General features: G+C 39.1%; 2 protein-coding genes across 5 annotated transcripts in view; one reads left to right on the top strand and one right to left on the bottom strand.

The window, feature by feature from the left end:
- Nucleotides 1-157: 157 nt before the first annotated feature.
- LOC129454875 (uncharacterized) lies at nt 158-15,409 on the bottom strand. Of its 3 annotated transcripts, none has more exons than XM_055219460.2 (14): nt 15,268-15,409; nt 14,955-15,023; nt 14,788-14,856; nt 10,635-10,659; nt 7,244-7,330; nt 5,053-5,198; nt 4,857-4,979; nt 4,722-4,764; nt 3,885-4,584; nt 3,608-3,689; nt 3,447-3,524; nt 3,265-3,366; nt 2,427-3,168; nt 158-910 (listed from the first exon to the last, which is right to left on the bottom strand). In XM_055219460.2, exons 2-14 carry the CDS (start codon nt 15,012-15,014, stop codon nt 699-701), a joined length of 2,469 nt encoding a protein of 822 aa, XP_055075435.1. In that variant the 5' UTR covers nt 15,015-15,023; nt 15,268-15,409; the 3' UTR covers nt 158-698. The 3 variants fall into 3 exon arrangements, with proteins under 3 accessions (XP_055075435.1, XP_055075434.1, XP_055075436.1); XM_055219459.2 differs by having other exon boundaries at nt 3,885-4,587; nt 15,268-15,408; XM_055219461.2 differs by lacking the exons at nt 10,635-10,659; nt 15,268-15,409 and having other exon boundaries at nt 3,885-4,587.
- Nucleotides 15,410-16,513: 1,104 nt separating this feature from the next.
- trioa (trio Rho guanine nucleotide exchange factor a) overlaps nt 16,514-25,797 on the top strand; it is a 107,013-nt gene continuing 97,729 nt past the window's right edge. Inside the window, exon 1 of one of the 2 annotated variants that reach the window (XR_012359731.1) lies at nt 16,514-16,782. Coding sequence is in view for 1 of the 2 variants with exons in the window: in XM_073858304.1 (XP_073714405.1) it covers nt 16,713-16,782 (70 nt within the window). In the remaining variant the exon portion in view is untranslated. The remainder of the gene's footprint in view (nt 16,783-25,797) is intronic. The other variant, XM_073858304.1, reaches the window with a different exon arrangement.

The following is a 25,797-nucleotide window of genomic DNA, read 5'->3' as shown; positions in this document are numbered from 1 at the left end:
TACGTATATAGAGCTGTTGTGAGAACGGAGTTCACTTTCAGTTGAACCTGTTTTTTGGCTTTCCCTGTTTGCACAAGCCATTATGAAAATGAGACTATTTAAATTGTAGGTAAGATAAAAATTATCCAATTATTTAATAAAATTTTGAACAAACCAATATCCTAAAGCCATTGCAAGTATTTATTGAATTTGCTCAAAACACTTCATAGCTACAGCAATACAGTCCTTGATATAACTAAGAAACATACAATGTTACAATGGTTTTAAAAGAGAAATAAAGATGTGTACACAATTGGAAAGCATTGCTAACTTATATTGTTTCAAAAAATTTATAATTGTACAAAGTACAGAACAGACGTCACCTTTTATTCACTAAAGAAATTAAAGAATTACTTGAATGTAAACACATTCTTTTTTTTAACAAACCAGTATTATTTCACAACACAAGTATTGATATAAAAACCCAACAGCAAGTAAACTACAAACCGAAATACAGCAAGAACAGTTAACTATTGAAAACAACAATCTGTTTATCACATGCTTTCATCCAAAATTACTTAAATGAGATCAAACTACCCCCCCCCAAATAAAACTAAATTCTGGTTAACCATTGTTATAGCATTGTTATTAACAACTTGGTCATTATGATGCTTTTAAGGCTATCTAGTAGACCATCTTAGATTTAAATGAACCCCATTTTATCTACGGGAAACAAGCTCAAGAAGAGTTGAGGCGATTTTGTTGAGACTTGTGGAGTTTGTTGATGCTGGTGGCGGAGAAGGTGATGGTTGGAATGGGTCATAAACTTCATCACCAGGGTAACGGACATCCTGATGTGACCTCTGTCGTCCTCTCGCAGCATACATCCTTGTTTCCCCAAGTGGAGACTTGTGAGGATTACCAAAACTTGCTAAAAACAAGAAAAAATAAGCAACCAATCAGGAAGTAGAGTGGTAATGTTTACAGTTAAGAACAGGTTTTGTAATAGCTTAAAAATATTTTAATGTCAAAATGTAAATCAGGTCTGAGAATCCTGGCATCTACTACTATAGACAATGAACTGTAAAAAATATGACTTAGTGCCGTGATGTCACCCATAGGTTTGTGAAGAGCTTTTTTGAAGCCAATTGTAGGTGGAGCCTGCCGTCACCATCTTGGCAGCGCTTCATTCGCTGATAACCCAAAAATGGGTAAAGAGATTGCTCTAGAGCAGTGTTTCCCAATCCTGGTCCTCGAGTACCCCTTTCCAGAAAGTTATAGATGTCTCCTTATCTAACACACCTGATTTTACTCAACCGCTTGTTAGGGAGACATGTTATCCATTCTGGAAAAAGACTGATTAGTTAAATCAGGTGTTTTAAATGAGGAGACATCTAAAACTTTCCGGAAGGGGGTACTCAAGGACCAGGACTGGGAAACACCGCTCCAAAGGAGGTGTCTCCGACCCTGCTCCTGGTGATCTACCATCCTGCAGACTTCGGGTCCAACCCAGCTCCAACACACCTGTCTGTAATTATCACACAACCCTGAACGCCTTGATTAGTTGGTTCACCTGTGTTTGATTGAGGTTAGAGCTAAAATCTGCAGGACGGTAGCTCACGAGGAGCAGGGTTGGAGAACCTGGGGTGGACATTCCTGCCCTGCGTTGCAGTTCGTTTTTTATGACCTTCCCTCGCCAACTTCCCTCAGTCTCGTTCATTGGGATGTACGTCATTGCTTACATTGTACGAGTGCCCACTACTGCTGAAACACCTGAAGTAGGTTCAAATGGATCGCCCTAAGCCCTTGATCACATGGAAAGTGGAGACAGCCCCCTCCATCATTTGAACTATGCAAAGAGCGAGTTCCTGAAGTGACATCACAATCGTCTTGCATTGTGGGATATGGAGCTGCCTGAAGTGTACACAGGAAGTAGACTCGCTCCCTCGGGCAAAATCAAGGGAGCGAGGGTCTGCCCATATAAACTTCCCTCGTCCACTTGACAAAGTGGAACGCACTTCAAAATGGCAACAGGGATTACCCCGAGGGGAAGTGTTAGGAAAGTTCGCGAGTGCGTGTCTAAAACTGGAGTGGAACGCAGCCCCGGTCCTGGAGGGCCACTGTCCTGCAAAGTTCCAACCCCAATCAAACACACCTGAAATCTTAATCAAAGGCTGCAGGATGACTTGGAAATGGCAGTCAGGTGTGTCTAACTAGGGACGGAGCTAAACTCTGCAGGACAGTGGTCCTCCAGGACCAGAAATGCCCACTCCTAGTCTAGACCAATGTTTCTCACTGCAAATTTTGTATGGCCTGATAATTTAACACATACCTAAATCAAATCATCATTTTGATATCAATCATTTTGATATCAAGTTGAACTGTGTGTCAAAGACATAAAAAAAATATGCAGTGCTGTGGGTCCTTTGGGTCATTTTTTTGTTTACCTTGAAAACCTCTCTCATCCACAGGGCCTTTGTCATCCAATGAACTCATTTGGGGATCCCATTTTCTTCCAGCATCCAAATTTTCAAAACCTCTGTAATCATCATCATAATACCTTGCCTCTTGAGCGCTTCTCGGATCTTCGGCATGAGGTCGGAAGTCTTGTGTACCTTTTGAATATCCTTCATAGTTTACTCTAAGATCATTGTCATAACTTCTACCCTCTGAAAAATCTATTGACTTGTCTTGCAGCCTTGTCTTCGGAAATCCTCTGGGATCATCAGCGTCCTGCCTTGCTTCTCTGAAAGAAGAATTACCAGGATAATTTTCATAACGCCTTGGCTCTTCATAATGTCTGTTATCTCTAGAACCTCTGGGGTCATCCTCATATTGTCTGGCCTCTTGAAGCGCTTTGGGGTCATCTTCATATTGTCTGGAATCTTGAAACGCTCTGGGGTCATCTTCATATCGTTTTGAATCTTGAAACGCTCTGGGGTCATCTTCATATCGTTTGGAATCTTGAAACGCTCTGGGGTCATCTTCATATCGTTTGGAATCTTGAAGCGCTCTGGGGTCATCTTCATATCGTCTGGAATCTTGGAAATTTCTGGGATCGTCGTCATAACGTCTGTCCTCTTGGAAACCTCTGTTCATCCCTGGATCATCCCTTAGGGTGTTATCATATGCATCTCTCTGCTGGTCCATCTGCTTGCCCCCTCTGTAATCACTGACTGAAGTATGACCCTTGAAATGAGGGGAAAGAAAACGAAAACAATGTAAATATATAAGAATAATCTTTTACATATTATTACTCAGGTTGTGTACCAACTGTGCACTTACCTCACTTCTTGAACCTTTAGATGCTTGAAATTCTTTTAAAACTGTGCACAGCCTTTCTTTGAGATATTTGGCATCTTCCATATTTTCAATTTTGATGTCATTCTGTAATTGAACAAAATATGTTAGAAGAAAAGCTATAGTCAACCAGGAAAACTTATTCAATCCATGAATTCTGCACTCACTAGTACATCCAGAACACTTTCCCCTTTTGGATTAAAACTGGATGTGCTTCCGGAATCCTGAGCTGGGATATCAAACAGCTATAAAAACAAAAACAAGATAAATGACCCAAGCATTCGCCTAAATGTAAGCATAAACACATTTAGTCGGCTGGCAGTGTTACCGAAGGAATCCCTTGCATAGGTGGTCCTCTCTGTGTGTTTTGTGGTCTCTGTCCTGATTTGTGGTCATAGTCTATAGAATGTCTGTGTAAAGAATTATTTCATATTAATTTTTGCACATATCTAAAACCCATGAACGACTTATACAATCAACATTGTTAGAAGCAAAGAAACAATAGTAGGAAGCTTTCATAAAAATATTTCTTTTCATTTAAAATAAACTACCCATAGTACCAAACCATCAAATGTTGATTTACTATGTTCAGGAAGTCATCAAACCTTGAGTTTGTAATTGCTATTTCCTCTGCCGTTGCATCAGAGAACCTGCTCTTTCTTTTCTTTTTGGCTGGAACCGGATCCCCGGAATATGAACTCTGTGTCCAGCTGTCATATTCTCTAAAATTTCCCCTTTCTTCCTTCTCACTTAAACTTCTGCCATACTTTGACATAGCATCCACGTCAGGTCTTCTTTCTTCATAAGATGAATACATCCTAGCATCCATGTGCCCCTCTTCAGATTTTGCATCTCCGTAACTCTGACCTGAATTGTGGATTCTAAGATCTCTGTCATTATATCGGTTTCTTGGCGCATCATCATGATAAACATTTTCTTGGAAATCATAGTCTCTGGCTACGAGACCATGTCCCTCTTCACTTGAGTACAGTTTTCTGCCAAAATTTCCATCCTCATAGCCTTCTTCAGGTCGTCTCATTCCACCGCCCTGGTCTCCATAGGGCCTAGCATTCATGTCTCTTTTTACCCTTTCAGAATATTCTTCTCGCAAGGTACCACGAACGGCAGGTTCTCCGTACGGTCTTGGATTAGGTCCATCATACTGGTCATACTTTTCCATAGGATGATAGGGCCTTTCAGATCTGCCTTTATTTGAGTATGGCTGTCTATCTTCAATTGAAGATTGCCTTTGAGAGTTTCGTCCAAGATGGGGCTGTTCACGAACACTGGACCGAGAATTACTTCCTGCTACGGACCCAGCAGTGACAAAAATTCAGAAGTTAATTAATTTTAACATTGTGCATTTGACAGCTGATGATATCCAAAACTGAATTCTGTATTAATAAAAACAAATTCTATGACAATGAAGACCACATTCTCACCTTTCCCCACATTTCCGAAATTGGCTTGTGGTTTTTTGAGTTGCTAAAATGAAATGGGTATTATTCAAAATTCCATTTAGTATTTACAACATGATCCAAAATAAATGATATGTTTAGAAACACTGAATCCAATACCTCTGGGGTTCCCCATCCCTCCTGTTTCTCAACTACGGCCGCTTTTGCTTTGGCGACGAGACCTGGCTGCGTCTGTGCAGTTTCTGTGTCATGCCATGTGACTAAGTCTGGCCTTTTCAGCTCCTGCCAAGAGGATTATATGAGCTCCTCATGTCACACAAATGTGGTAACTCAACTGTAGAACGAACCATCTTACCAGGTATTTTTGTCTGTGTTTGCGTCCAACGATATGGGCCACCATACTGAAAAGGTCCATCTCCACAAAACACATTTTGCACTTGTACTTCAACACAGATTTGCCATCATCGACAAGATCCGGAATCTGTACCAGTGCGTCGAGACCTGAACAAAATAGATACATTTTTTTTAACAAAAAGACAAAATTAAATCAGGGTTTCTATGTTTCTATACTAAAATGTAGTGTATACTATGGGGTGGTATCCCGGACATGGATTAGCTTAAACCAGGACTAGGCACTGCACAAACATTAACTGCACGTATTGGAAAAAGATAGATATGTATTAATTTGTCTAATTTGAGGTAAGAATATTAAAGGAAAACGCCAGTTTTTTCAACTTAGTTTTTCTCATGAAGTCACATACCTATCTTTTTCAATGCATGCACTCAATCTTTGTACAGCGCGCCGTGAATGTGCCAGCATTTAGCCCAGCCCCATTCATTCCTTAGGATCCAAACAGGGATGAATTTAGAAGCCACCAAACACTTCCATGTTTTCCCTATTAAAGACTGTTGCACAAGTAAGTATGGTGGCACAAAATAAAAAGTGCCGATTTTTTGACTGAATAAAAATCGAGAACTATATTGTATGGTAGAAGAGCACTTAATATGCAACACTTCGACCTCAGGCGTAGTAATATTGACGGAAGTTTGAGCGAGAAAATTTCATCCCTGTTTGGATCACAAGTATGGGGCTAGGCTAAATGCCAACACACCCACGACGCGCTGCACAAACACCAAGTGCACGCATTGGAAAAAGATAGAAATGTATTAAAGATACAATTTGTATTTATGTGCCGAAAGATGGCGCCAGATCAAACAAAAACAATGATGTTGTTTACTGACGCTCTGAAGCAGCGTGGAGTTATGGGATTTGTAGTCTTTAACTTTAGCCATCAATCAGACGAGAACGAGAAATCACGTTAATGGATAAGGTAATCAAGTCTTATAAATGTTGCGTTTGATGACATCGTTTATTTCATTATGTAAGTTTATATGTGATGTTCAAAACGAAGTTGTTAGTCATATTGATATTACAGTATTAGTCCAAATTTGATGGTAAACACAGCTCAGAATTAAGTTTACAATGATTTTTCACATAATGTATTGACAGTACAAATCTTATTGTGAAGTGTCTTAAAATGACCATTTATATTGCTGTACAATACCTTTTGGTGTGCATATCGTCCGCGGGAAGACGCGCTGATTACAGTAATGTTGTCATCAATATAATAGCATACGTTTTTTGAAGGGTTACGAATCAAAACAACTCACCCATCGCGTAAAACACAAGCAGGATCAGAATCTCGGTCTAGTTAAATGTTGTCGTGAAGCTCTCTCTATCCAGATAATGCAACACCAAATTGATCCTCCATCGTTTTGTTCCAAACTCTTCTTGGGTCGTTTGGTTGGCCCGCACGCTTACAGGAGCTGACACAACCAGCAGCAGACGGTACAGAGATATCCATAAGTCCATAAGCAAGCGCATAGTTCCGCATTTGTCCACAACACTGGCTGCGTCCGAAAACTCAAGGCAGTGAGGACTGTGAGGACTTGTGGCCTCGCTGCCTCATGAGGACATGACTTCGGACTCGGAGGCCTGAAGGCCGCTCAGAGAAAGGCTTTCCGACGCACTTCAAAGGCAGCGTGTTTGAAATAAAAACAGAGAGCGCCTTTGTGATAACTAATCACATATTTGAAAACTACAATACTAATTTCTCGCTAGAAATGAAATTAAAATGCTTAAAAAGTGAAAATATACGTTTATTTTCACTAAATTTGTGCTCCAGCCGCTTCCTTGGCCGCCATTTTATTTTTTCGAGCTCGACCAGTGTTCTCATGTGGGTTACGTCAGTAAAGGCGGTGACAAAGGGTCACATGGATATTAACGTCATTGACAGGAGACTGCACTGCCCCGTGTCAATGTTTTGAATGGAAATTTTCTCACGATTTACAAGTAGTAGAAAACATTACAGATATTGATAGTAATCAGCTGGACAAAATATATAACACTGGCCTAGTGGTTTTTGGAGATTTTACTGCAAATATCTTACAAATTGCACCTTTAATTTGTCTAATTTGAGGTAAGAATATTGAAAAAAACTGGCGTTTTCCTTTAACTTCTTAGTTTAGTCACAAAGCGTTCATACCAATGATGGGCTCATCAAGATCCAAGTATTTCAAATAATCTCGGATATCCGTCCATTGTGGCAATGCAGGTTGTCTTGGAATAACTCCTAAAAGGACAACACAGGTTCGTAAAACATGTCCATTTCAGGTTTGAAAAACAACTGTTACATTGATATAACTTTTAGTTAACATGTTTATTTGTGTCTGAAAGACTTTACTTTTTAATGAAGCAGACTCTTTTAATGTCTTAAATCACACTTAAAGTCTCCTTTAAATCAGACTTATTCCTTATGGAACACGGTAATGTCTAGTACGCCCAACCTGGCTTGCCGGTCAGCTTTACTTGAAGTAATGTGGTCAAAAAGAACATTTTAACAGGACACCGAGTTCTGGAAAGGCTGTTTATCAGGAGAGACTGTTGGATGAATTGAAGATGATTTTGAACATTAAGGTCTCTTAGGTCCAGTGCTCTTGTGTCATCCTTAGTGAACTCCAAGCATGTCTCTTAGTTTTCCATCAGAATTTCATTTCTTCTGCATTGCACTTCAGCAACTGCAAATTCTTTTAGACTTATGATGAAAATGTTCCCTGGCTTAACTGTGAAATGACACCAAATCATTTCTAGCGTGTCCCATCCACTCATAGCTCCAGCCTTGTTTCAATCACCCAGGGCCGGAGGCTTACCAACAGAGAATAAAAATCTTCTTGTGAAATGTAAACAGTCCTTAAGATTAAAAATGAATCAACAGGGCTTGAAATACGCTGTTGAAATTCATAACTATTCCATTGTAGGCTTGCCACGACAGTCGGTGAAACGGTGATTACCGGTGCTTCAGCCTTACACCGGTTAGATCACTTGCCCACCACGACACCGTCTTTCACCGTTGTTTTGATAGTTTCGTGTAATTAAATCATTTAGTTTCGTTAGAGCCAACACACTGAATGTGTCTGCTGCCTGAATTCAGCTGAGCTGAACGCACGTCACATCACAGAGCAGCAGATGTCAGATTTCAATTATTTCTGTCAGTGTTCGAGGCAGGCTGACTGACCAGAAGATGGCATAAGCCGCGCGCTTACTCGTTTTTGTTATAATATACATATATGATGTTTAACATAAGCGAGTTTGTTTTGTTGTTGTGTTTTTCCATCAAGACAAATTATAAACCCATCATTCAAGCAGCGCATTATGGAGAAGTAGCCGGTTGCTCTGCTTGGGACTGGCGGGTTCTGTGAGAATTACCTGCGCACACTGACTCAAGCACTAAATTAAACCAGCTGTTGCACTCGCATTGCACGCAAATTCATACGCGATTTAACGCAGCGTACGCAAGCACTGCATTTAAACAGTTGCGTAATTCAAAAGTGAAAGCCCCTCCCACCCGGGGATTCCGGGATAACCGTTTGTGACGTGCTGATTATCCGGTGGCAAAATTCTTTCACCACGGCAACCCTATTCCATTGTGATCATATGTTCCATTCACGTTTGCCGAGCTTGTTTACGTTGTTCCCACTAAAATGCTATTGGTACAATGTCTGCTTTGGTAATCACCAACTTTGTAAGACAGACACTATAGAATTGAAATCAAAGTAACTGTTGAGCACATTGGGAGCACTGTGCTACATACAGCATAAAAAAACTGTTATATCTCCCACACTGTAAATTTAATCTACAAATGTAGGAAAAACAGTAAAGGACATGAACAATGAAGAACATCCAGTATTCACTGTTCAGATGCAATCCAAGCTAAAAATATCAGCAAGGACCCAAATTTATAATTTGGTCCTAAAATCTATGGATCTTCTTTGGGCGCACTCACATTCTTGAAACCAATTAATGCCCCAGCGCAATTGTCACCCCTCCCTACTCCCCCAGATGCACACACTCACACTGTACTTTTGTACCGATCCGAACAAATGATTTTTTTGAAAAAAGCAGGAAGTGCTCTCTTAACACTGGAACCCATCGTAATGTTAAGTCTGTGTTTATTCGAAAGTCGTTTGGTGGGCGATTACAGACAGCCCCCTCACATGTCATTATATGTGTGCAGCTCGGACATTCACGTTACCCTGCTGTGTGCATCAAAAGGTTTTTACAGAGGCAGTTGAAAGTAAGTGGTCGCGCAATTGACCTCTTCACCTTTTGAATCGCGCTCATGCGCGATTTCGCTCACACCGTAGCCTTCCGCGCCTGAGCCCAAGTGAACCGCGCTCCAGCCCAATCCGCGTCTGGGCCCGGTTCAGAGCGATCACACTAGTCAAACGAACCAGGCTTTGTGGGTCAAACGCACCTGAGCGTGGTTTGGACAGTGTGAGTACACCCTTTAAAAATCAAACTTTTGAGCTGGATCCTACAATGACGAATTGTGTGGGCCAATATGATTCCAACAGGATTTATTCTTCAGGATCAAATCCATGACTAAATACCAACATAACTACATACTTTCTTGCCTTTATATTACTTTGGGAATATAGATAAGTCTTCAGATTCTCATGAATTTTTTCTGTAGTAAAATCTACGATTGTGACAGCTGATTGATGTCCGATGTCCAAACATTTTGATGGCAGAAAGATGTCCCATCTCTGGAAACCTTATGCAACCTCTGAAAAAACCATTGGTAGTTTGCATACTTACAAAATATGTTGGTTTTCCCGATGGAATACTGAATTGTGCTTCTAAAAAGCACACTAAAAATAAGGGTAATGTCATGATCATAAAAAGGGAAAATTTACACTATTTGAATTTCAATAGACCCCTTCACGGTTCACGTCACAGGCGGTTCCCACTGCGCATGTCGGGGTCAGAAAAGTCATTACAGCAGATTGAGTTGCGTATTATTCGGTATCGTAAAAAATGCCTACTTACGTCGTAGGCTGTGAAAATCGCACCAGGTCTTCCGTTAAGTTTTTGCGATTCATGCAGAATCTCAAAAACAAAAAAATACAACATCTGCGGCTGCAAGCACTTAACGTGCAGACTGGGACAATGCAAAGTTCAAAAAGGCTTGTGTCTGTAGTGCTCACTTCATTTGAGGTAAGTCATTATTTTTCAGCCCTGTTAAATTATAAACCCCCAATTGTATGAACAGTTTGACCCCATGCTACCCGATAGTCATTCAATGTTTACAAACCTTGAAGGGGTCTATTCACTTAAATTTGACATTTAGTAAAGATGGTATTTTTTCTGAACAAAATTTTATTTTAGTTATACAAAACTATTCATTTGCAAATACTACAAATTAAGTACTTTTACAGATAAATGAATTTGTATCACTTGCAAACATTACAAATTTAGTGCTGTTTGTTTGCAAACACAGTAATAAAACTTTCTATTAATTATTTCCGTTTTAGTCTAGTGAGAGGGATATAAAAAGTTGTCATAAAAAATTGACAAAGTTGTCATTTACTACTTACCCTTCGCAACAAGGGCATCCTCTTTCTTTGAAGAGATAAGGACAAACAGTGGGGGAAAAACAGTCACAGGTGATTATACTGTTATAAGCACAGCATAGAAGATACTTTAAATACTGAAACAAAGTAAACAAAGTGGTTAATACATAAAAATACTGTTGAAATGATTGAGATTGGCCGAACCCCAATGGAAAAGTAATAATTCTCTGGAATATTTGGGCCTGCAAACAAAGTACTTTACCCCACAGTTCTCTTTAGGACCGTCGCTGTAGTAACTGTGCTGTCCATCACTTTGGGTAAAAGCTAAGGGCTAAAATCTAAAAAATGTCCAAAAATATGGACATTGTTAAAAGAAACAATTGGGTGTGGGTGGGGACAGGATTTCAGACTCAGCTTCTGTGACTTCATTTTTGCAAAAGCAGTTTATGAAATTGATTTAATTGTTTATAGAAGAAACTTCATATGAAGTGAATAGCAATGTGCCAACAAGTGTGTAGGAGTGAACACCTTCCCAATGTGGGAGGAAGTAATAAAGAAGAGTCCAGACCAGTCAAGAGAACTCGACAGACATACATCGTCCAAAAGCCAAAAAAATAAAAAACAATCATGAAACTGTACCTTTGATTCTTTATGACCTGCTTAAAGCCTGGGATACACCGCACGATTATTGGCTGTCCCAGACGAAAGATTGCAATCGTGAAACAACCGTCGCGATTTCTGTGATTGTGGCTCTTCATCGGTGGTCCAATGCCGTACAGTGAAAGAGGTTCAAGGACGGCCGTTTTCCCGGCCTTGCATCCAAAGATAGCCTACGATAGTTTTCTGACAGTGTCAGAAATTTAGAATGATCACCGCACAGTGTGTTTGCCGCAACGACCTGCGTACTGGTTTGTTTACCATTAGCGCATCCTGGTGACGTTGTGCTAACGTGTGATGCAGCCACCAAAGCTTCTGTGTCATCATCATACAGTCTACATGCTTGTCGTACCCAAGGTTTAAACTATCTATGCTGCACAGTGTGATAAGGATCTTATAGGAGTGCAAAAAATTTGAAGTGTATTTCAGGCTTAAGGAAATTCAGAAAATAACTTCATAACGAGAGAACCTGCTATTTTACAAACTACAAGTAACATGACAGATAAGTGGCCATTATATACCATCTATATACTTCTGCCAGAGCCTCTAAAAACAAAACGACAACACAAAGAAGATTGCAGCTGGAGCAAAGTTTACTACTTTGATATAGTAAACTTAAGATTAGACATTGATGTAGTGAAATGATGACTCAATACATCATCAACACAAAAAAGAATGTGTCACACATTCCACACTTTTCATTTTCAGCATAGTCTGGTGCTGAAGACCATTCACTTAAGCTAAGTACACACCAATCTGCCAATCGGCAGTCGTACAGGTTTTCAGCATCATCTGACTTAAGTGTAATTTGTAGTCATGCGTAGGTGCTATGCCGTAGGCTGTGCGTAGCCTCGCCAAAAATTTTACAACACATCCGTTCTATGCAGACCGCAAACGCTGTGATTGTTCCACTAGAACCCCTCTTGTCAGGTAAAAAAAGATCTGTGTCACAGGCATTTCTGCTTGCAATGGTAAGAACAAAGAAGGACCAAGGTTGAGGAGTGATTTAATTGAAACCGCAACAAAAGTTGCTGTCTATTTACCTCCATCATGGCTGGTCTTCTCAAATCATACACAACAAGCTGCTTCTTTTGTGGGTTTACTGGCCAAGCTGCTTCTTCTTTGGATGTTTCACTGCTACTGTGGTCACACGCGTGTGTAATTGCACGTCGACATGGAAGACGACGCAGAAGTATACGAAAACGGACGCTGTGCGTTATGCGTCAAGGCTACGCCATAGGATCTACGCACAACTATAATGAGCCCTTTAGTTATCCAGGGGTTTTGCACTTTATGCTAAAATAAGTCACCGTCTCTCTTATTGGCGAATTCAGCATGTTGAGTTGGAGGTGGCATCCGGAAGCTTTGGCTCATAAGACATTACAAATATATTACGAATCTGTATGCAATGAAGAAAAATTGTGTCAAACTGGTAAGTGAGGGCAGCTTCGTTTTGTATCCCAGCAGTCACTAGCTCTTCCGGGTCCAATTCTGAATGAATACTGGCTAATGCCACCTACGGAAAGTTATGTCATCTCACACAGCCATAGGATGGATGTGCTGCTTGGCCGCCGTTTGGTGTGTCAGAGTTACTTTGGACCCAGACGTAGCCAAAAGATGTGCAATGTGAACCGTGCTATTTTGCTGGGGTCGTTTTGGTGTGTCCCTACCCTTAGACAGGACAGGAACATCCAAACAAAATACACCATCAAAGAGTTTGATGGTTAGTGGAAGGTCAATCTCATATCCCCACAAAAGGGCACACGAGACAAAAAATCCATGTGGGAAAGACAAAATTTGTTTGAAAAGCAGAATTCCACAGTTGTTGTGGTCAAGGATTTCTAATTTACTTGCTACAGAACACCTCCTGAACATCTTCAGTCATTCAAGACTCAAGGACACAAACCTTGCAAACTTTGTAAAAACCTCATTGGAAACACACCTTACCAACACCTGGAGATGTTAAAAGCATAGCTTTTTGGGAAACTGACAAAAAGCTGTGCATTATGACACCCAAATGCGTAGAGGCCAACCAAACTGGAAATAGGACATTTCTACAACTGAAGACATGATACAACCTAAAACTACATTCAGATTAGCATTGACTAGCAGTAGCAGAGCGATGCGATCTCATTGATTTCCATGGAAGTTTGGTAACTTCCAGCGACACGAGCGATTGTGACCGTTGGCGACTGGATGAGGCGTGTCCAGTCGCGCGACAAAGTTAAGAAATGTTTAACTTTATGCAAATTTTGACCAATGAGAACGTAGCAGTGAAGTTCACGTCGTCTGTCTCTCTCTTACTGGAGTGGACGTTACTCAATTGCTTATGACAACCAGATATAGACATGACTCTTTTGAAAGAGACAAGCCACACACAGCGACAAAGTCCCTTATAATGTGAATGTACCTTAAGGGTCATATTTTGAGAATTTCGGACAAAAACCACACTGTCAGTTGCAACTGACAAAGATGACTATTTAGAGTAGTGTGAAGATGCCCTCATACTACAAAGATAAACAATGTAAAGATGATATTGGTGCTCTTCAATCGCAAATACACTTAAGTGAACAGTAGCACTGTAACACAAGAACTTTAAATAAATGTTGTTTCAAGTATTCCTTTCAGTCAGAAGACTGATAAATGAAAGTAAAATAATAAGCGTGTGAATAAAAAAGTCCTCCTTTGGTGCTGCATACAGGATAAAAGCATGAATATGACTTGTATTTGGGCTCCAAAGTACATAAAGAAAGACAATGTTTGAAAAGCTGAAGTGTTACAGATCTCCAAAGCGTTCAGATGCCCCCCGCAATAAAAGTCTATGGGAAAATAAAAGTCTATGGGTTAAGCAACACAACCATCAGGTCTGCAAGGTCATACAGTACCCAAGACAAAGCAAGATAATAGCTGAAGTTTTATTTTTGAACTGTTGTCTGTTCCTCAGGAGACCTAAAGTTTAATACAGCAAAAAGGTAAACTCACAAAAAAACTATGAGATCATAAATTATACAGTATATGAGAGGTATCTTAAAGGGATAGTTCACCCAAAAATGAAAACTCTGTCATCATCCACTCACTCCTATATGTTGCCACAAACCCATATCAACTTCCCAGCTCTGATGAACACAAAGGAAGACAGTCCGAGAAATACCTGCAACCAAAACGCCCGTGGACCCCATTTACTTCCACAGTAGGGAAAGAGAAAACTATGGAAGTAAATGGGGCCCACAAACGGTCCGGCCACAAACATCTCCCAAAACATCCTCCCCCGTGTTCAAAAGAACCAAGAAATATATACGGGTCTACAACAACATGAGAGTTGAGTAAATGATGACAGAAATCTCACCTTTGGGTGAACTATCCCTCCAAAAGCATGCAAGAACTTACTACTATTTATAATTCGTGATATCTAATATATATATATATATATGTATAATATATACGTTAATACATGTACTATTTTTAAAAATGTGGTAATTACCATAGTTCTATAAACGCTATTAAATATTTAACACTATACCTTCAAATGTTGTAACGTGGTCACGTGTACTTTGTACTGGGTTTCTCCTCTTATTCTTTTGTTACAGATCTAAGGAGCAAAAATAATATTTTTATTCACAGTAAAGTACCGTTACAAGCAAACGTTAATATTTTGTGCACCCAAGTCAAAACAATAAATTACGTTACCCTGCAGTCAATGAAGGTGTTGGCCTGGTCATCGTCATACACGGTCAGTAAATCGGCCATCTCTTCAAACTAAAATTAAAAGACATTGTTGTGAAATCTCATATACACTACAATGCAATTAATGTATTAATGTTACAACGCAAAATATACTGCAGCGCAGAACACTTCCGTAACACTTAACGTTAGCATCGCATTTAGCGCAATGCTATATAAATCACACATGCTACAAACATACGGTTAAACATCGACTAAAACAATTAACTAAAGACAACACAAATATTTTAAATGCTTGCATGTATATAGCAAACATTACTTTATAGTAAATCCTTAGAAATAGCACTGAAAACAAAAATCTTCTGCTACGCCACCACCAACGTCTCTCTTTGGCTTCTTCTGTGGTAAAATTGTCCTGGCAACAAACAAAGAACAGCACCTCCTATAGGATGGGCGAGCCCGTGAGTGACCTCCTTTCTAAATATGATTAATATTCAAATAAAAATCATCATTTAACAACATTAGATATTTAAGTAAGCCCACACATAGTAACATACCACAAACCAGTATTGATGTACATTTAGTCGTGGATGTAACAAGAAAGGAAAACTGTCGTTGTTTTGATGAAACGAGGTTAGTTACCTTCTATCGTATAGAAAGATTATAGAGTCTATACAGATTGTTAGAATTGTTACAAATGGGAACAGATATGCTGATTCCCGCCATATTATTGCAAAAAAAGCTACCTACAAAATATTTTAAACACAAACATTATGGTATATAACAGTATATAACCACCAGATGGTAGTGTAATTCACCAAATTGACTTATATGTTGAGTGATTGCCAGGGAAAGTTAAAGAGGACAAATGAATACCACTGATAACAACTGTTAATAAACATATATCGTTTTCGGGGGTGTTCATGATGCCATTTGTGAGGGATTCCATTCCTGAAATATGTTTTATGTATTAAAAAAAAAACATTTAAACTGGGTTACATAAATAGCAAATGTGATGTTAGAAAGACAACATATTGTTTTCTAATTAAATAACATTTGACCTAAAGTGAAACAAAACTTTACTGGAGTATATTGAAGTTTATTTTTTCTAATACATATTCTGTCAAACCTTTAACAATTTAAATAACAAGTACATGATATTTTCTTGTCTATTTCAAAACCTAAACATTTACTTTATTTAAAAATTGATTGATCCTTCTTTAAATCTCAATCTGTCCATAACTGTGACACTGTGCATACAGTAATGCTATAATAAATACTTTTTAGTTTAAGTCCAAAAAGAGAATACGTTTTTTGAATGGATACTGAGAGGATGGTATTGTAAATCAAACATATTTTTTTAAATTAATATAATACAGCATAAAGGATCTCATAAGCCAAACTAGACATTTTTTATTGCATTACAGAATAGCCAAAATGATTAGGGCCCCCGAGAGCCCGTTGAGGTCACTGAAATGGGAAAACTCTGGAAAGAGGCTTTGTAAAGCAAACTCCTGCCCCCTGTCGTCTTCACAGTCTCTCCGTTTCAGCTACGCTTGGGAGAACCGCCGGCCGGCGCTATTAATTTGTGTTATCCAAGATGGAGGTTTTGTGATGTTCCCTAGCCCTCAGAAGTAATCCTTTTCCCGTCCGTGTCAGATCCTTCTTCAGACACAGGGCGGACATATTTTATCCTTCTGCCTGTGGGGAAATACCTAAAACTTAAGATTTGGATATTAGTTTTTTGTGTTTTTCACCACAGCCATGAGCTCCGGGGAAGGGGCCGAGGAGGCGGCTAAAGACTCGGCCGACATAGCGACGTTCTTCAAGCCCGGTAAGCCCGAAGCTCGCGAGGCTGCTCTGATTGAATGGCGCGAGCCTCCGCGAGGCTGTGGGACATTGTTCATGCACTGTATTTCCTGGGATGGGTGGGAAGCTTGAATTTATAGTCATTTTCATAGGATGTAATACTTTGAATATCGCAATAACGTTGAATAAATACGTTTTAGGATATGGATGAGGTTTATAGCAGCCTAGCTGTTTACTTTAAAGGCATTTGACTTGGTTGTCTTGTGTTAGCTTGTGTAAGCCATTACTGCACATCAGTGAGGAATTTTTAGAAGTATAATAGGAAAAAAAATACTGTAATACTGTAGATTTTACGAGTCGACGACCACAACTTGTTTATTACCATTTATGTATTCAAATCACAGCGATTACTATCGTTAATATTTTGGGGCCAATCACACTACTAAGCTAGTGGCTAGAAATATAAGGCAAGCTGCAGTGTTATGTAGGCCACCTTATGAATTACTAGTTATGCTAGCAGAATTTTTACTCACACAAAATCTTCCAATAATATCGTCATCAGCAGTATTAATCTCAATAATACACTGTATCAATTCATACTTGACTGAAGGTGACAGTCTGTTTTATTTTTAAATACTCAGTAACAGATTGATTAGAAATAAAATGGAGGTGTTTTCAAATACAAGACGTACTTAGTCAGACAGACAGTTTTATATAAAGGAATAGACAGATCGCAGTATTGAAGGTATTCAGCAATGTAAACAATGACCTGGCGTGGCACTCTGTAATTGCTAACGTTAACTAGCTAGCAAGCAAGGTGTGTGAGATTAAGCTGGTGAATTAGCATTTTTAGCGGAAAACTGAACGTCATGAAGTCACTCATCGTGTAAATAATAGTAAAATCACGATCATGGTTCAGTTGGTTGGAATTAGTTAAGAATCAGGATCGAACTGGAACTCGGTTGTCCCTTGTAGCATTTGGTTGCTAAGTTAGCAAAGCATGATTGATGGCACAGTCTTCTGTCTATAGGATATCTCACGAAATATACATTTTATTTTAAGTTAGTTGTCAAATATTAGATTAATTTTATGTTGGTGAAGTTTTAATAAGGTATATGGAGATAATTGGCCTCAATTAATTAAAGTTTATCTGGTGATGATTTATGCATGCTTTTAGTTCAGCCATACTGTAAACCAGAACTGACAAAACTCATTTTAGTTTTAGATATAAATAAGATGCTCACATGTCTCATTGTTTAGCTCAGGTGATTAATATGCAAGTCTTAGTTAATTATTTACTAAAAGATTTGGTGTCTTGCATTCAGCAAATATTTAGACCAAATCACCCAACCACTTTAATAAGTTTAATGATTTCTTGAATAAATCACTGTGCCTTTTTAGCACTGATCACACCAGTACAGAGACACATGCTACAGTGGTTTTGTTCTGTGTTAGATGTGTTGTTAGTGAAACCACAATTGGAAGTACTGCATCTTACTGCTACCCCCTTGCTATTTTCACTCCGGAAATCCTTAGTTGTTTCAGTACCCTTTAAAGTTGGTTTTGGTTTAGCCCAGCCCATACTTTACTTTTATATGTTATTATTACCCACTTTACATCTACTTAAGATGTTGCTTGACCCTATTTCCTTTTTTATTTCCCTCAAAACTTCTTTTTCCTGATTATTTCCTGTTATGGGATGCCATCATGTTTGAACATGCCATGTCCCTTTCTCTAACCCAACTTTCTTACCCCTGTGCTCAACATTAAATGAAAAAAAAAATTGAGGTGTAGTAACTTACAATAATAAAATAGTGGTATTAGTAGCACCAATATTTTAGAGGCGCTAATACCACTTTTATCACTGGACTTTGTTGTCTGTAAGGTTTTTCCTCTTATGTGGTTGTTTTGGGATTAATTTGTGACTGTTGTTAGAGAACATCCTAGCCTCATTTATATGGAAGATTAAGTCATTCAGGGTTTCCCGCAGAAAATTTGTTAGTTAAGGTGGTAGGGAATGGTTGTGGTTGTGTTCGAGGGTGTGGCAATGAAAGGGGTGGGGTGTACACATCATGATGAAAATGAAAATATTTTTATTAAAACACTCAAATAAAACTTCATTTTGAGACTATGACAGAAAATGAACACATACTAGATTATTAATAATGAATTAAATATTTTTAACGGATACCTCTAACGGGAATAGCTGCGTGATGAAGTGAAACTAAAGGGTTAATAAACACAAACTGAAGCAGATTTGTAGAACGTCTGGCGTGTGATAATAGATTGCGCGAAGATTGTAAAAACTGATTATTTCCCACTATTAATTACATTATCTTAAAGGAGTGTAACTACTGTAGCGTGTAACGTGAGCAAGAGTGCTCAACAATTATATCTAATCAACAGGCACGTGCAACCTAGCTAGCAGGTTGCTCAAACAACAAAAATCACCAGCTAACTTACTTCAAATTTGCAAGAACTATAGAGTAATACAATAACAGGCTTAAATAAACCCAAAACATAAGTGCACATACAGTTCTCACGGACACGCGTTTTATCAATGACTATCCTCCAGACAGTGACGGACAACGTCTTTCTCTCTTTTCGGCCGTCTGGCGCGTGTGCACGTTCGCGGTGTGAAGTGCATCCGCGCTATTCTCCGGAATGTTTAATCAACTGGCTAGTTATCCTCCAGACAGTGACGGACCACGTCTTTCTCTCATTACAGCCGTGTGTCGCGCGTGCCTGTGTCTGCGTTTTTCTTCGAGATGCACTTGACGGCCTTTTGTGCAGCAATTTTTTTTTGGACGACCTAGTTAAAGCGGTAGGGTTTTCCAGCTTAGGCGGGCTACCCGAACTGCAAAGTGCTGGGGGAAACCCTGTCATTAGTAAGTAGAGACTGAAGAACACGCTTGACTACAGCTGATTTAAAGTCCCCCTGAAATCAAAACGCACAATTCTTTTTTTTTTTTAATAGAATATCACAGTGTCATTATAAACAATTTATCCATTTGGGTCATTTTTTTAAATAAAATATATTTTTTTAGACTTAGACTTCCTCTTGTGGTGATGCTTATCTAATGACATCATCTTGACAGCTTGGGCAGAGCATCCGTTAACTCGCCCCCCTCCAACGCTGCGAGTTCCATTTCTGAATGAAACGCCTACTTTTCTATATCCAATCAATGTACAGAAATGGACTATGGCCTACTTGTTGTTTGGCAAGTTGTTAAGTTCACTGTCAAGTCTAACTAAATTCAGTTTAAGCTGACACATATACAGCTTGCGCTATTAAACTTATTTTTGTTGAATGCTTTTCCACTCATTCTTCCCTAAGGGGGCGTGTTCCTGCATGTTCACGTGGTAAAGTGATGTCGATGCATACCCTCTATTGCTTAATCCAAATTTGCTAGGTAAAGTTTGGATGTTCAAATAAACACAAGAATGTTTGATTTTTTTGGGAAATCAGGCCTATTAGTGGCTTATTTATCGAATTTTATCAGAGAAAATCATGTTACATCAACCTAATATCCTCACTTCTCCTATTAAGTCTTTATGCTCTATTCGAAGAATAATCACACTTTTGGTTAAAGGGAAAGATCTGTTTTTTGTTTGTTCTTTCCTGTGTAGCTTTTGATGAAGTTCATATTGTGTGCTCAATTGCTTTTCTGCTGATTTTGATGGTGCCTTTGTCCTTGGCTAATAGGCCTCTTGGTAGCTTATGGAGACAGTGATAATTTTAGGGCTGACAGTGGCTCTTTCTTCTCTGTGGCATTGGATGAATTTTTCTGACACTCAGACGTCATGTGGTTAGCATCGGGGAGTTAAATTTTCTGTCTGCACAAGCCGGATCGTCACCATGTATAGCCTCTGTTTCTCCTTCTATGTCTCGGCTGTGTCACAGCCTCTTGATTTATCCATTATTTCTATCTCCCCCTTTGCCTATCATTTTTTCAGTTTCTGGTTCAGCCCTTCTGTCTGTCTCCATGAGTGGTAGGAAAAGGTCGTATTGACCTACATTTACTAGGGTGGGAATGGCGTACTCGCTGCCCCTTCTGTATCCAGGCACGGCACACGAAGATCCTACTTATTGAACCGCAGTGAGGGAGAGACGCCAAGATCGCTTCCGACAGTAAATCACAGAAGCTGATGGTGGATCATCCTGATTGCAAATGAGAGACAGACAAAAGAAAGTAAATGTGATGTTAGGAAAGAAACAAAATAATGCAAAATTTAGCTCAAATATATTCTTCTTCAATAAGACACTTCAATTCTTGGGTGTCAAGATATTTTACAGTAAAATTTATTTTAAGATCCACATGAATGTAATGTAAAGTCCCAAGCCATGCGGTCATCTACAAGGCTTGTAAATGAAATATTAAGCCACGTTTTCTTTTACAGTTTATTTTATTTGACTATTGATATTAAAAGTATTAAAATACACAAAGGCATTGTTATTTAAATACCCTTTTTGAAAGGGTGGTATGCTGGCGTATTAAAGGATCCCTTAAAAGGCAGACCTGAAACCTATTTCTGTTTAAAAATACCCCTGACAAGTGACCTAGTTTCGATGATAATACTCAAAGCCATTTTCTGTACCATGAAGTGGATGAAGTATTTTGAGGCCTGAGTCATTGTCATCCACCCTAAACTATAAGATTTACTCAAAACAGCTGGTTTAAAGTGGCTTTCATGTGCCACTGCAAGACTCAAATACACATTTGCTTCCTCTTTAAGATTGTCATAGAAAGTGCATTAGTATTTTGTCATACCCAGGGTTTAAATTGGGCCGGGGCCATCCCGGGCTTAGCCCAAGCAATGTAGGCTGGCGGTCTCGCTCTGCTCCGTGCCAGTATGCAAGTACGTTGGTGCGTGTGCACAGAATAATGTGTTTTCATTCATTTCTATGGAAGGAGGTTCACGATTGCGAGTGCCTCGTAGCACAAATGCTCTCAAACTTGACCAGAGTATGTCAGGGATCCCATTATGTGAAGAGTAAGTTTACATTGAATTTACATTTTTTGCCAGTTGATAAGATTTTATAAAGCTTTGCATACCCCGAAAAGCCCCCCACATAATAAATCCCAATTTAACTTGGTTTCAAATGTACTTTGCTCTTTCACTGGGATTGAGTTCCTAGTCAGAACTTTGAGCACTTGACTCAAAGCTATGTTGTGACAGAAAGTATGTGAAAGTGGTTTTGGGTTTTTGCTTTCGTCACGTTGGCCTAGTTCCTCAGTCAGCCAACGGCTCCAGCACAAGACCCTGAAGATTTATCCCAGTGCCCGGGGTCAGCTGCTCGGATGTTAATGTTCTCCTCTCATTTCTGCTTTAAGTTTAGTCACTATTGCTCACTGTAGCTTGGTTGTGTGCTCCATTGTTGAGTTAACCATTGTATGCTAGTCAATGTTTAGTCTGTTTTTCAGAAAATGAGTGGAAACGCTCTCTTCAGGTGCCACTGCTATGATGCCTAGTTGACATTTTAAAAGATTGTTTATGAATCTTTTATTAGGGAAGAAAATCTTTAAAAAATAAAGATTCCAGTCCAGATTCTTTATGATTCTTTTTAATGATTCCTAATGATGGATTCTGCCAAATTGTATACGGCTGTAGTTTATAAAGTTTGAAATATGAAGGTTTTTCTGCAAATCCCATCGTTTGGCTGAAAGAAGAAAAGCCACGACCTAGGATGACTTGGGGATGAGTCAAATTGGGGGTAATTTTCATTATGGGTTAAACTATTCCTTGAGAACACGTTTTACCATACATTAGTCATTTTTTTTAGTTACTTTGTCGCCTATGACTGAAAGTAATTACTTGGATTTAGTGACTGAGCTCAGCTGTCACTGAGGGGTGACTAGGTGAGCGCGAACCTGTTCATAAGAATCATTTGTTTCTGGATCAGACTACACTGGCTGCATTGTATGGTTAATGCATGTAACGCGTGAACTATCACCATTGTGTTGCTAGACTCTCTACCCAAGGTTGTTGAGTGTGGCCCATCCCTCTGAAAAATGTTTTTAGTGTTTAGACAGACTTACAATGACAAATGCAAGGTGAGGACATTCCCAAGTGACGTTTTTTGAATGGGTAGTTCTACAAAGAAATGCGTTGAAAAGCTGTGCATTATTTATGGGTAAACCTGGAGCATATAGTCACAATAAAGTAATAAGATCTTTTTCCTGCCAGCTAAATATAGTATTAATTTGCAACTCTAATAAAGTAAGATGTGATTTAGAGCAATCGTTGGAGTGAGCTGACAACGTGTTGACCTGCATAATGATGCGAGTGAGTTTTTCGTCTTCTTTTTCTGTTGATCTCTTGGGGCTTGTTTTAAAACGATGCTATAATGAGCTCTAATATAATAGCAGACACTTGATCTCAAAGCAGAAGTCTCATTTGGGGGAAGTTTGTGAGTGCCCGATTGAAGGCCTGAATGAATCATGCAGAAGGCCTGTCTGAAATCCATAAAGCTTGGTATGTCCTCATTATTTAAACATGAGTCGGGGTCCTGTCTTTAAGAGCATGATGCCTGTTGTCAGTAAATGCTGTGGGGTTATTCATGGTTTGTCAGAACTCCTGATTATTTGGGTTTTTGTGAGGTATTCTGAACCCAAACATTACAAGCTCGTTTTTCACCTTTCATTTCAGGCCAGGGAATAGGTAAGACAGTAGATGAGGAATAGTGAGACAAGGAGAGCAAGATAGGAAAGAAATGGAGACTGTCAAAATAGATCAGAGAATGAGATCAGGGGGATGGGGAGATCTTGCTCTCCTCGTGTCCTGGTTTTATTTGATTGATTCCAATGGTTTTGTTCTTTCTCACTTTTTTCTTAATTTTGTACAGACTTACACTTTGGCTTTCCCTATACAATAATGGTTTACTTGCAAGAATTACCATAGTTGGCCTCTAATAAGGTGATATCTTGGTGGTCGCAGGTGTGTCTTTCCCAAACTTGATTTGGCCTACTAACTAGTGCACACTCGGAGCTTTATGTTTACCTATTTTTATTTTATTTATAGCTATAATAAAATAGACCGAACTTTATATTTTAATAAATTACTTAGTTTGGAACGGAATTAATTGGCCTTGTCCGAAAGCAGAAAAATGCTGGCAAAGCTGTTTTTGAGCCAGTATAAATGAGTCCTTGTACATCTAACCCTCATTGCAGGCTGATTTATGCTAGTGTACTCTTTAACGCTGGTTGGACGAAATGGACCAATAATAATGATGACTTATCTTGCACTACACACATTAACACGTGCTGTTACACAAAGATGCCGCTTGTGCACTATGATTAAGGTAGGGTAACTTTATTTGTACCGAGGGTAGATTACAAACCTCAGTTTTTGTCATGCGTGCTGCTGTTGCCTTCCAGCAGATAATATTTTTTACTCTGGGTACTGCTCTATGGAAACCTTCAAAATTATACCTCTTTTTTCATGCATTTGAAAAAAGCAATCCATTTCCTGGAGCTGCGTGTGTATGGTTCTTCGTCTGCAGCGCATATTGAGTTTATGCACTAGAGCGCCCTCTGGCTTTTGGATGTAGCGGCATTTCACCGTAATTTATTGAGAAGCATAGTAGGGCATAAAAAAAAAATAAGTTTGGTTCTGGTTGGTTGTCAGTTTAGGTCATGGGTCGGTAGGGAATTTATTTTATTTTTTTATTTTTATTTTTTACAGTGGCAGCAAGGGATAGGTAGGAAATTGTTAAATATTTAAATTGAATAGCGGATATATTTGAGGTGACTTTGGCCATATTGCGTGTTTGTCTCACGCAGCGCAGAGCCACGGATCTCCACGGATTATCTCTTTTTAATTGTGTGTGTGTGTGTGTGTGTGTGTGTGTGTGTGTGTGTGTGTGTGTGTGTGTAAAAGAGAGAGAGAGAGAGCTGGAACAGTAAATGCAGCTGAACGAATACACTGCGTGTTTTAAAGTAAAAAAATAAATAAATAACGAAACGCAATGTGTGGAGGCCGGTGTTGAATCTGTCTAACTAGAATTAGTTTAACTTATGTGTGGGAAACACTGTATGATATGAAAAATATCTTGCGTGAGCCTGTGGCTAAAGTATAAAAGTGGAACTCTTTAACAAATGTCATAATCAGGGCTTGACATGAACTTTTTTGCTCACCAGCCAAAGTGGCTAGTTGTTTTTCAAAGGTACTAGCCAAAGTTAAATTTTATATGATTAAATTTGACTTTGGCATCCTAAAATGACTTTAATTCGAGCAAATTTACTTGCTAAATTAGATGCAGACTGAATTTCAAATGCAGTCTGACTACCCGAATTAAGACAACATTTATTAGCTGGTATATCAGTATAGATCATATAAGGTGCATGAAAAACATGCTAGTAAGTAAGGCATAAATAGATTAACTTTGAATGAATATATTAAAAGTAGAACAGGGGTGTAGAAGAAACACTAATTCTAAACTGAAAAGATAAACACAAAACCCATCGATAACCACTTTAAATATTTATTAACAACAGCAGTAAATACTGTCAAGATATGTACATTAATTTTACTGTCATGCAGATGTATTTTATAAGCTAAATGGTTTCTGATAAAAGTGATTTAAGACTTTTAATGACAAATGTCGGGAGGGCATTATTGTTACATTAAAATGATGCGCGAACCTCTCGATGGAGGGTTTCTTTTGATTTCGTGTGCATTCAGGTATGCGCTATGAATTTCTCTTCGCTCTTGCACTGAGAGTGTGGATGCAATTTATATCCCTTCAATCACTTCCATGCAATTGTTTTATCTTTCCCGAAGTGTGAATGCGCTCAGACTGCGTCCTCTTGTGCATTCGCAAATCCATCAGGTCTCGCGCGCTCTCTGGAAGGTGACGCTTTGGTCCGCAACGCCCCGCTGATCGCGTGCGCGTCTCTCAACAGATCTCTGTGCGTTGCTCTGGGTGCAGAATGCTCATGGGAGTTGTAGTTTCCCAGTGTCGCATTGCGTATTGTTTATCATTTCGCATAACTTTTAAGAAAACTACAACCCGCCTTACGGCCGAAATCTTACCCGC

This window comes from Misgurnus anguillicaudatus, chromosome 20, assembly GCF_027580225.2.
Source record: "Misgurnus anguillicaudatus chromosome 20, ASM2758022v2, whole genome shotgun sequence".
Taxonomy (NCBI): Eukaryota; Metazoa; Chordata; class Actinopteri; order Cypriniformes; family Cobitidae; genus Misgurnus; species Misgurnus anguillicaudatus.
Note: the sequence above shows the minus strand (reverse complement) of the source record. Positions and strands in the feature narration are given on the sequence as shown.

Excerpts from the sequence above, each read along its gene's own strand:
- LOC129454875 (XM_055219459.2), bottom strand. The coding sequence starts at position 15,014 with ATGGCCGATTTACTGACCGTGTATGACGATGACCAGGCCAACACCTTC. Across the intron at positions 4,980-5,052 it reads AACACAGACAAAAATACCTG|GAGCTGAAAAGGCCAGACTT; the intron begins GTAAGATGGTTC and ends TCCTCTTGGCAG. Across the intron at positions 4,588-4,721 it reads TTTCGGAAATGTGGGGAAAG|CAGGAAGTAATTCTCGGTCC; the intron begins GTGAGAATGTGG and ends CTGGGTCCGTAG.